This window comes from Equus quagga, chromosome 18 (assembly GCF_021613505.1).
Source record: "Equus quagga isolate Etosha38 chromosome 18, UCLA_HA_Equagga_1.0, whole genome shotgun sequence".
Taxonomy (NCBI): Eukaryota; Metazoa; Chordata; class Mammalia; order Perissodactyla; family Equidae; genus Equus; species Equus quagga.
Genome location: NC_060284.1, coordinates 14496448 through 14508535, shown reverse-complemented (window position 1 = coordinate 14508535; position 12088 = coordinate 14496448). Strand labels below are relative to the sequence as shown.

General features: G+C 35.8%; 1 protein-coding gene across 7 annotated transcripts in view; it reads left to right on the top strand.

The window, feature by feature from the left end:
* ZZZ3 (zinc finger ZZ-type containing 3) overlaps positions 1-12088 on the top strand; it is a 117255-nt gene that overhangs the window by 81573 nt on the left and 23594 nt on the right. For 5 of the 7 annotated variants that reach the window (XM_046645339.1, XM_046645342.1, XM_046645336.1 and 2 more), the window contains 6 exons: positions 4699-4837; positions 7552-7699; positions 7786-7901; positions 8589-8660; positions 9677-9778; positions 10434-10529. In XM_046645339.1, coding sequence (XP_046501295.1) covers positions 4699-4837; positions 7552-7699; positions 7786-7901; positions 8589-8660; positions 9677-9778; positions 10434-10529 — 673 coding nt within the window. The remainder of the gene's footprint in view (positions 1-4698; positions 4838-7551; positions 7700-7785; positions 7902-8588; positions 8661-9676; positions 9779-10433; positions 10530-12088) is intronic. The other 2 variants (XM_046645343.1, XM_046645341.1) reach the window with 1 other exon arrangement.

Below are 12088 nucleotides of genomic sequence, written 5' to 3'. Positions count from 1 at the left end.
TGCTGTGTCTGCACCCAGGATCTGAACTGGTGAACCCTGGGCCCCCGAAGCGGAACATGCAAACTTAAGCACTGCGCCACCAGGCCAGCCCCTTTAATGGCACTATTTTTAATGACTGTTTGAAAAATTAGGCCAATTTTTTGGCAGAATAGTCCTCAATCTGAATTTTTAAAAAGCATTTCTCATTAGTTTTCTAAGATTACAAATGCCAGGTAACCTTAAGAGTTGTTTGTAAAATAGAAACAGAAATCTGATTCCTTAGAAAAGATTCTGGTTTGGTTGTAAATGTAATCTTTCTTTTTCTTTCTCTCTCTCTCTCTCACAGTGTGTGTAATGTTACTGCCCAGAAATTGGACAATAAAATTAAACTTCTAGATTGCTAATTCTTTGGTATTCTCTTTCGGACATTAAGATTTTTACCTATATTCTCTTTCACATAATGTTTTTATACTCACAGAAGTGAATAAAGAATTCAAGAGGCCTTGGATAATGAAAGGCGGTGAAAATAACTTAGGTGTGGACTTGAACAGTATCTATACTTTAGCCAAATATAATCTGTAATGTAAAACCTAAAGTTGTTTTGCTTTGTGTTGAAGACGTGAAACAAAACTAAGTGAACAATTTTTCTCCACAGGTAAGCTCATTATTCTTAACATTAGATTCAGCTTTAGAAATAGATAACAACTTTGATAAATTTAATACAAAGTTGTCCGTGTGGGAATGCTTTAACTATACTTGTATCCATGCAAAAGTAGATACTTTTCTTTTTAAGTCATTCTGTTCTCTTACTTGGTTCTATGAGTAGCAAAAATAAAAGTGGCATGTTTTACTGGAAGTAGAGTTAACGGATTTTTAGTGCTTGAATTTCCTTTATAAACATCTTTGGTGATTGATCACTATCCTACCATCTTTTATTGGTTTTGACTGAGACACGGTTTTTCTTCATATTGTGCCTTTATCACAATTTGATTCTGGTTTGACCCTTTATGCCCTGTAAAACAAGACTACTTCCTTTTCTTCATAGATACGTGTTAAATAGAGATTGAAATAATATTCTACTGGAGGTTTTTATTTCCAGGCCACATATTCTCAGAGTCTTTATCTGTTCCTCACATCTCCACACTAAATGCTGATATGTTCTTGGCAAGTTACTTAATTTGTGCCTTTGTTTCCTTATTTGTAAAATAAGGATAATGGTACCTGTTTATAAGTTCGTTGTGAGGATTGAGTTAATTCACTTAAAATACAACAATGTCTGCATATAGTCCAAATTCAGTAAATGTTAGACACTACTGTTATTTCTTATTATGTAGTTTCTCATACACCTTGTCTGTTCATGGACCTGTTTGTCTCAAAGCAGAGCTGAGTACAGTAGCAGGTGATCTGATCAGCCTGGGAAGAGTACAGTGATCATGTATCCCATTAATTTGGACTAAAGTTGGAGGTGTTTTTTTAATTCATTCTGGAGAATTTCAAACATACAAAAAAGTAGACAGACTAGTATGATGGACCCTCACATACCTGTCCTCCGGCTCCAACAGCATGGCCAGCCCTGTCTCATTCACTCTCATTCGGCTTCTTTTCTCCCTCTCTTCGTGTAATTGTAGCTCCCCTACTACACCTCGCTTCCATTCCTGATTTACCTTAATAATTAGGAAAGCTTTTAGGATAGTGCCTTGTTCTCTTTGTAGTTACTGAGTTAATGAACAAAAGAATCTTGCCTCAACTAATGCCTGGATCTGCTTTTAGTACTTTGCTTTTGGAGGTAAAGTGAGTGGGTGGGTAGGCTTGAAAATAAATTTGTCTATCTTACTGTTTTTTAGTTGTCACCTCGGTTTTTTGATTCCTTCTATTTCTGCTGAGGGATATATATATATGGTATTCTTACTGGTAAAATCTCTGAGTACTCTTTGTCTTTACTCATGTTTATCCTAGGCCTTTCAATCTGGTAATCATTTTTTCTTGATTAAAGAGAAGCAAAATAGGGGTTGAAGAGTTATACTTTGTCATCTCTGTTAGAATTATTATTATTATTTTTGTGTGTGAGGAAGATTGGCCCTGAACTAACATCTGTTGCCAATCTTCCTCTTTTTGCTTGAGGAAGGTTGTTGCTGAGCCACCATCTGTGCCAATTTTCCTCTATTTTATGTGGGATGCTGCCACAGCGTGGCGTGATGAGTAGTGCTGGGTCCACGCCAAGGATCTGAATCCGTGAACCCCAGGCTGCCGAAGCCGAGCATGTGAACTTAATTAACCTCTATGCCACCATGCTGGCCCCAGAATTATTTTTTTAAAGTCAGAATTATTGTGGAATAATTTACATATAGTAAGATTGTTATAATTTATTGGCTTCAAATAGAGCCCTTTTTCCCTGACTGTCAATAACTGACTGTAGCAGTTTTTTTTAAGCCTCCACTTGTTTTTTCCATAACCCTGTTCTTACTTATGCCTCATTAATTGTTACTGTGCTTATAACAGTTTACTCAAAGTTTAGTAGACTCAACAGTCATTTTTATATTGATGATACAGAAATGTGCAACTCTTCTTTTAAAACAGGAGTGAATCCTATCATAGAGATACCAGGACAAGCCTTTGGTTATTCTGCTAGTAGTGGATAAGTTCTGGAGGTCGAGCATGGCAGTTAAGGGTATTGCAGAGAGGACAGGTTCTTGTACTCAACTCACTACCGTCACCCCAAGACTGAGCCTGCGTGAGCCTGCCTTGTAGGAACGGCCAGAACAGGCAGGGCTGTACACTTGCATATTCCTCAAACTAAACAGAGGCTTAGGGAAAGTGAGTTTAGACGTCACCTCTCTACCTGATCCAGGACTGACTTAGTACAGCCTTGCTTTCCAACTCAGCTCTGACCTTTCAATTAACTATCTGTAGTTTGAGAGGGGTCTTACCCTTCAGTGTTAGCAGTTTTTTTACCTTAATTATTAAACATTTCATCAGGGGTTAGTTAACAAGGGACTTGAGAATAAGAATAAGGTGTGTTTTAGCAAGAGGCTGAGAAACTTTTCTTTTTCTTTCTTTTTTTTCTTGAAAAATTTTATTTTTTTACTTTTTCTCCCCAAAGACCCCCGGTACATAGTTGTGTATTCTTAGTTGTGGGTCCTTCTAATTGTGGCATGTGGGATGCCGCCTCAGCATGGCTTGATGAGCGGTGGCATGTGGGATGCCGCCTCAGCGTGGCTTGATGAGCGGTGCCATGTCTGCCCAGGATTTGAACCGACGAGCAGCGGAGCGCGCGAACTTAACCACTCGGCCACGGGGCTGGCCCCAGAGAAATTTTTCTGATAGACAATATCATGTTGTAATTACACCATGGCTGTGAACCTCAAAATTGCATTGTTTTTCCTTTGAAAGTTCTGCAAGTTTGCCAACTTTTGAACTGAAAAGATTCAGTATATTTTTTGATTGCACAGAATATCCGTTCATTCATTTGTTCATTCAAAAAACATTTATTGAGGGCCAGTCCTTGTGGTTAAGTTCAGCACACTCTGCTTTGACAGCCTGGGTTCGGTTCCTTGGTGTGGACCTACACCACTCTGTTAGCGCCCATGCTGTGCTGGCAGCCCACGTACTAAAAAATAGGGGAAGATTGGCATGGATGTTAGCTCAGGGTGAATCGTCCTCAGCAAAAAAAAAAAAGGGAAAAAACTTTATTGAGCATCTATATGCTGGAAAATGTGCTGCACTGGAAAACAAAACAGTGAACTTTTCTGATGTGTTTGTCACTATGGAGTTTACAGTTTAGTGGGAAACAGAATGAAATTTATTTGAAGCCGTAAAGACAAATTGTGCTTCGCTAAAACTTTAAGGCCTTAACCACTTGTTTTGAAGTGAATTTGAAGTGAGTTGTTCTTGATTCTTTTTGCAAAGTGTATTTGAGCATTCAAGGCTTTTGGGTTAACATGTTTCCATATGTGTATTGATATGTGAAATTAGACAGTCAGAGAGGCAGGACAATTTGAACCAAATAAACAAGAAAAGAGAGAGAGAGAGAGAGAATTAATTAGTATCATGTACCAGAGTGAGATTTCAGGATAATGACAGGTAGTAGATTTGTGTGGGTAAATTATATGTTAGCTGTGCTAAAAGGACCTTTGTAGGCAAGGAAGTAAAAAGGTATCTTTAAGGACTTTCTTTAAAACTGTTCAATACTTAAGAATTGATGGGAAAGTAAACTGCCTCCAGGTTGGAGGTAAAATAAAAGGAGCAACTGAGAATCACGGCACCTAAGATCATGTCTGAATTATGTGACAGGTTCTTGTAACTCTGGGCAAGAAAATGGACCCCACTTTCCTTGTTCTGACAGAGTACAACAGAAGGGCTGAGTTTGGTGATCTCTCCTAGTGCTAAAATCTTAATGATTTTAATTGTTTTTTATTTAGCAGTTTCTTAATGACTTTGTTGGAAAGTCAGGATGCTTTCTCATTTTCTGCACTTGTTCGGGTTCAAGATTTAAAAACTTAAGATGGAATAAGGCTTTGCTTTCTCTAACTGATATTTTCTGACTAGGTACTTCGTAACTCAGGAAGACCTCATTTATTCCCAGTAATATGTTTTACTAAACTCTTTCAGGTAACTTTAAAAAGACTGTGTGACTTACTAGTAGATCATGGCTTGAACTCAGTTTTTATTTATTGTTGTTGCTGGAAAATTTTAGTGAGGTGTTTTTCTTTGTCTCTGTAGTTATCAGAGACTGTTACAGACGATTGCTGTACTCGAGGCTCAACGTTCTCAAGCAGTCCAGGACCTTGAAAGTTTAGGCAGACACCAGAGAGAAGCTCTAAAAAATCCCATTGGATTTGTGGAAAAACTCCAGAAGAAGGTATATATAGAGAGAACCTTTCACGATTTATTGAGATATATTTGATAATAACTTGGTTCATTGTTTTTATATGGGTATATACTTTTTTAAATGTTTAATTTTTTTCCCCTCTGTAATTAACCATACTACTGAAGGCAGCTACTGCCTTCCTTCACCCCCACCAAACACAACAAAATACCCCCGTGAGGACAGCTAGGAGCTTTAATTGGATATTTGTACAGGAACTTGATGTCCTTTTCCTTAGCCGTTTTTGTGATCTTTTCCTTTTACCTTCCCCATCTTGGAGTGTTTTCCCTCTTGTCCTTTCAGGACTTCAGGATTAGTGAAGCTAAAAGAAAAAATACTTTGGGATTTAACTGCTTAGTTGCAAGTTACTTTTGTAACTCTCAAGATAGATAGAAAACAATGGTGATAAAAACAAAACCTCTGTTTTAAATGTCTTTAAGATTATGGTTGCCAAATCCGTGAGGAAGAGGTATGAATTATTTACTTAATTTTGAACTGTCTTTTATCTTAGTATAAAAAATTCCTTATAATTTTCTGTTTTCCTTAAAACAGAACTTTCATATTTAACAGTAAACCATTTGAAAACAATTCAACTTTTTCTAATAACTTTCTTGGTATATAAGTAAGATAATCTAGATGTGCATCCATGCTGTAATATGTGTCTTGAATTAGGGATACACTAAGTGTTCAATAAATTTGAGAGGCATGATATTAATCAGCATTGTGTGAAAAGATTAAAACTTAAGAACTATAGAAAAGAATCCTCTTCTTCACCTAAAAAAACAAAAACCTAGCCTGTATAGTATGACAACTTCAGTTATTAGTTACTGGTTTTTCTTAGTCATAGATGTGGTCTGCTAGGTGTCAAAGGAACAACCCTGGGGACTTTATTTCATTTAGATGCATTACTTTATTATTTGGATCTTTCTAGTTAGTTATTTACTCGACAAATATTCCTTTCTCTTCATGCTTTCAGAACATTAAATATCATAATGGATATAGACTCTCTATATTGATTTGTTAGAAATCATTGCATTTATTAAACAGTTTCTTGGTGCACAAAGATGTACAATGGTTACTTAGAATGGATTCAACTGAAACAGACAGATTAGAAAAGTAAATATTAATAAAAAATTTATTAACCTTAATCTCATTTTATTCGTGTTCCTGGGCGGACAAAAAGATGCAGTTAGGCACATTTACTAGATTTGTATGCAGTTGGTTGTTTGCGGTTCTCCATTTCCAGATTTAGTTTAGAACTGAATTTATTTTCACTTTATATCTGAAACAGAGATGTGATATTGATCATCTTAAGAATTTTTTACAAAAATGTACAGACGTATATTAAATCCAAATACTTTAGTAATCGTGACAGACTTATGTTCCTTAGGAAGAAATTTTTTTACTGGGTTTAATTTAGAAGTTTGATTAGGTTTACTGTGTTAGTTTAGTTGTTGACATGAGATCTGTTTGTTTTAGTGGACATCTAAAAACGCCTAATTAAAATTAAGGAAACTTGTGGTATATACAATGCAGGAAACATTTAGCTTTCTTTGATATTACCATCATTATTTTAAAAGACACTCTAATTTTACAAAAGTTGAGCCTTGGACCAATATCTAGTATTATGATGATGGTGATAATGCTATATGTCAGTCATAAGCAAAATAAAAACTAAGAATTCTGTGTCACAGAGTGGATTTTTCTTGCCGGTTTCATAATTTATGGCTTGATTTTTTTCTCAGCATTTTATTATGAAAAACGTTAAGTACACAAAAAAGTTGAAAGTATTGTATAGTTAACACACACATATCCGCTCCCTGGATTCTATACTTAACTTTTTACTGTATTTGCTTTATCATGTATCTGTCAGTCCTTCAGTCCATCATTCCATCTTATTTCAAGGTGGGAGTACATTTGATACATTCCAGTGTTGCAGATGTATACACTTAACACCAAAACACTTCAGAATGCATATTTTTAACTAAAATTTTTTTTAAAACTTTCTTTTTAAGGTGAAATTTATATGGTGAAATTCGCAAATACTGATTGAACCATGATATGGGTTCTGACAAATACATCTACCTGTGTAACCCAAATCCCTATCAAAAGATATTGATCATAATGACCTGGTTTTAGTAATTATGACAACTACTGACTTCTCTAAAGGTGGTGGTAAAGTAACTGAATTCCAAGTAAATCAAAGGTGTGGTTTTGATTCTCAAGATATCATAATTTTTTGTACATGTGGTTAGAGTTATATATTGTGAAAATAACTCATTGTTTTGTGGATAAGTTATGAACATGGAGGTACATTTAAAATGAATTCAGTGTGTCAAGTCTCATCTGTGGCAAACAAACACATTTCATATGCTGTTTTTAGAGATAAAAGCCTTTCTTTGCTTTCCTGTTTATGTTTAAAGTTTGTTAATCATAAATTATAGTTTATCTATATAGTTCAGCTTTTGAGCTCTATCCAAAAATAGTGCTTATGTTTTGTTAAATTCATTCTTCCTTCACTTGCTATCATCTTTTCTACTTGATGTTTAGGCTATATTATCTTACCTTTATTGGCTATTGGATTCAAACAGTGAATAGAAATGCCCAGTTGATGATTATTTGGATTTGGACTCATCTGAAAATATGGGTATAGTTGATAATTTCTTGAATTAAATGTAGACTGTTACTTTATTATTTTTTTCCCCCAGGCTGATATAGGGCTTCCGTATCCGCAGAGAGTTGTTCAGTTGCCTGAGATTGTATGGGACCAATATACCAATAGCCTTGGGAACTTTGAAAGAGAATTTAAAAATCGTAAAAGACATACTAGAAGAGTTAAGTTAGTTTTCGATAAAGGTAAGAAATTACATGATAAGAATTTAAGGAGAGAAATAGCTGGCAAAGTGTTGCTTTAATAATCCTACACATGGTCTTCTTTTCAGTAGGTTTACCTGCTAGACCAAAAAGTCCTTTAGATCCTAAGAAGGATGGCGAGTCCCTTTCGTACTCTATATTGCCTTTGAGTGATGGTCCAGAAGGCTCAAACAGTCGTCCTCAGGTAAGCAGTATAAAGCGTCAGAATAGGAAAATTTGAATTGTAGACAAAACATCTTAACATTTTCCTGGTGTGTATTCTTAAAAATCAAGCAATCTTTCACTGAAGATAGTGGAGACATGAATTTTGAAGTTAAGAGAAACCTGGGTTGGAACCCCAACTCCACCACTTACTGGCTGTGGAACTTCAGATGTCCTTTATATTCAAGTCTGCAATCTGCAGCTTCCTCTTCTGTAAAACGTGATTATTACCTGAGCTGTAGAGCTGATGTGAGGATTAAATGAGCGGTGCATGAAACATGCCCAGTGCAGTGCCTGACACACAGTATTTATTCTAAAAATAAGACCTCTTTGTTTGTAGTGGAATGTAACTAGGATTTGAGTCCTGGCCTTGCCGCTATTAGATGAACCTCGGTAGACATGTGGGTTCAGAATGGAAAAGCATTATTTTCTTTTCTTTAAAATGAAGTTGCTGTCATCTATATCACAGGATTACTAGGAGTATAAAAGGAAATGAACTGAAGGAATGTGAAAACATATGTAAACAATAAATTATGTACACATTAAAACAATTAATTTACTAAAATATTTTGAAATGAATAAAAAATTCCACAATTTGTGTGTTATTTGGCTATGTCAAAGGATAGTCTTTGTATTTTCTCTTTGACAAAAGCCTCATTTTTATATGCAGATGATAAGAGGACGCCTGTGTGATGATACCAAACCAGAAACATTTAACCAATTGTGGACTGTTGAAGAACAGGTAATAGATATTTCTAAATTGCATAGGTTAAAAAAAAGGTTAAAATTAGAGTCAGTATTATGAGTAAAGTGTATATTGTTGTATGTCATCCCTCTTAACCATGAATTTAAAATATTTAAACTTATTTCTCTATACCTTTTTGTACACTTCAAGAATTTTGAATTTTGAGAACATACGAATTCCTTTTTGGGGATGATTTTTAAAGAAGGAACCTGGGTCTTGGGAGGGGATTGAAAAATGTAGTAAAATGGATAGAATAAAGTTTTTGTAATGTATCTTTGGGAGGGAGAAAAACCTGGGGCCACGTAAAGCTGTGCCTCAAAGTGAATTCTTATTTTTGTCGTGGAGGGGAGCTAGCAAAGCCAGGTCAGAGTGTTGGGTTACATTTTGGGATACAGCTAGGATTGTTTGTGAATAAGGTTTGAGAAACATCTCTGTCTCCTATGAGGATTAACCTCACAGCTATAAAGAGTTTAGTAGTTTATAGAGAGCTTTAGGAAACCTTTATTTCAAGCATCCAGGTTATTCTGCATCTTTAGGACTATGGGAGAATTTAGGAGATAAGTCAGAATATTAAAATCAGATATTTGCATGGAGGACCACACAAAAGAGGGAAAAGTCTCTGTTAGTATTCTGTCTAAATTCAAATGAATTTACACATTTTTGTCAAATCTATAGGGGCGAGCCTAAACATAGTCTAGCAAGAAAAGATGGCCAATGGAAATCACTAAGATGTATAAAATGCTAATTAGTTAGTTAATTAAATTTTTAGGGTGCTGTCTTTTTATTGAAATGAATAGAAAACTTTATAAGGTCTTTCATAGGTTTAATCTCTCATCTCATTTTCCCTGTGACAGCTTAACTTTCTTACTACAAATTTTTCTACCATGAGCATTTCTACTGACCTAACCCCCAAAGTTGGGGAGGGAGTGTTATAGCTTGCAATGAAATGTGAATGTATTTATTTAGAAACTCAGTATTAAACTTTCTTAAATTTGGTCTTCGGTTTGGCTTAGAAAAAACTTGAACAGCTACTCCTGAAGTACCCTCCTGAAGAAGTAGAATCTCGACGCTGGCAGAAGATAGCAGATGAGCTGGGCAATAGGACAGCAAAACAGGTGACTGAGGAAATGGCCCTGTGTGTTTGTTATGTTTTTGATAGTTTTCTTTCTGAAGGTTAATACGGCTGACCTCAGATCTGCTGCATCATTTTTAGCTACAGAGGTGCTATAGTGTGTGGGCTTTAAAAATTTTATTAGCTTTGTATATTTTTGTATTGATTTCAGAAGTAACTTGGGATAATTCTGCTTTGGATCATTACTAAATACTAAAGAATAAAAATGTAATGGTTTTATTGTCTCTTGAATGTTTAATGAGTGCAACAGTTACATACTTTTTTGTTAGACTGCTGATAGATTTGTGACATTGCCTTAGTCAGTATTCCCTGGTTATCTTTCTAAAATAAATACTGAGCAGTTTTCTCCTTCACATTCCATCAATACTAATAGACATGTTTTTATGCTACAAGCATGAGTGTTCACAAGTTGTAAATGTGTCTTTAGCTTTGGAATCAAACAAATTTAATTTAATGATTTTTTTTTGTCTAGATTTTAAATGTAAGTGTCTTGGTGGCAGCTTAAAATTATTTCTAGGTTTATGATAAATTTTAAATTGTTAACAATCATTAAGATACATGTACATTTTAATTTTTAAAAACTATTCAGGTATTACGTATCTTGTGATTATGTTAAAAGGCTTGTCATGTTTCCTTAGGTTGCCAGCCGAGTGCAGAAGTATTTCATAAAACTAACGAAAGCTGGCATTCCAGTCCCAGGCAGAACACCAAACTTATATATATACTCCAAAAAGGTAAAAACTAAACTCTAGATCTTAGATTAAACTCATCAAAGTCAGAATTGCTGTGCAAAATTGTATATATTTATCAGAAGAGAGTTTTTTTTAATTGAGGTAACATTGATTTATTACACTATATAAATTTCAGGTGTACATCATTATATTTTGATTTCTGTGTCGACTACATGATGTTCACCACCCAAGACTAATTACCACCCATCCCCACACACGTGCCTAATCACCCCTTTCTCCCTCCTTCCTCCCTCCTTCTCCTCTGGTGACCACCAATCCAATCTCTGTGTCTATGTGTGTTTGTTGTTGTTTTTATCTTCTATTTATGAGTGAGATCATATGGTATTTGACTTTCTCTCTGTAACTTATTTCACTTAGCATAATATCCTCAAGGTCCATCCACGTTGTTGCAAGATTTCCTTTTTCTTTTTATGGCTGAGTAGTATTCCATTGTGTATATATACCACATCTTTATCCAGTCATCCCTTGATGGGCACTTAGGTCATTTCCAAGTCTTGGCAATTGTGAATAATACTGCAGTAAACATAGGGGTGCATATATGTTTACGAATTGGGTTTTTATGATCTTTGGATAAATAGCCAGCAGTGGAATCACTGGATCATATTGTAGTTCTGTTCTTAATTTTTTGAGGAATCTCCATACTGTTTTCCATAATGGCTACCCCAGTTTGCATTCCCACCAGCATTATATGAGAGTTCCCTTTTCTCCGCATCCTCTCCAACACTGTTATTTCTTGTCTTCTTTTTTTTTCTTTGAGGAAGATTAGCCCTGACCTAACTGCTGCCAATCCTCCTCTTTTTGCTGAGGAAGACTGGCCCTGAGGTAACATCCATGCCCGTCTTCCTCTACTTTATACATGGGAAGCCTACCTCAGCATGGCTTGCCAAGTGGTGCCATGTCCGTACCCGGGATCAGAACCAGTGAACCCTGGGCTGCTGAGAATCGGAATGTGCAAACTTAACTGCTGCGCCACTGTTGTCTTCTTAATTATCGCCATTCTGATGGTGTGAGGTGGTTTCTCTTTCTCATTGTAGTTTTTTTTCAAATTTTTCCCCCTTCTCCCCAGAGGCCCCCAGTACATAGTTGTATATTTCAGTTGTGGGCCTTTCTAGTGGCATGTGGGGTGCCGCCTCAGCATTGCTTGATGAGCAGCGCTAGATCTGCGCCCAGGATCTGAACCAGTGAAACCTTGGACCGCTGAAGCAGAGTGCTTGAACTTAAGCACTCAGCCATGGGGCTGGCCCTCTCACTGTAGTTTTGATATGCATTTCCATAATAATTAGCGATGTTGAAGATCTTTTCATGTGCCTCTTGGTCATCTGTATATCTTCTTTAGAAAAATGTCTGTTCAGATCTTTTGTCCATTTTTTAATTGGCTTGTTAGATTTTTTTGTTGTTGAGTTCTCTCTTTATTTTGGATATTAACCCCTTATCAGATATATGGTTTGCAAATATCTTCTCCTAGTTGTTAGGTTGTCTTTCCATTTTGTTGATGGTTTTGTTTGCTGTGCAGAAGTTTCTTAGTTTGATGTGATCCCTTT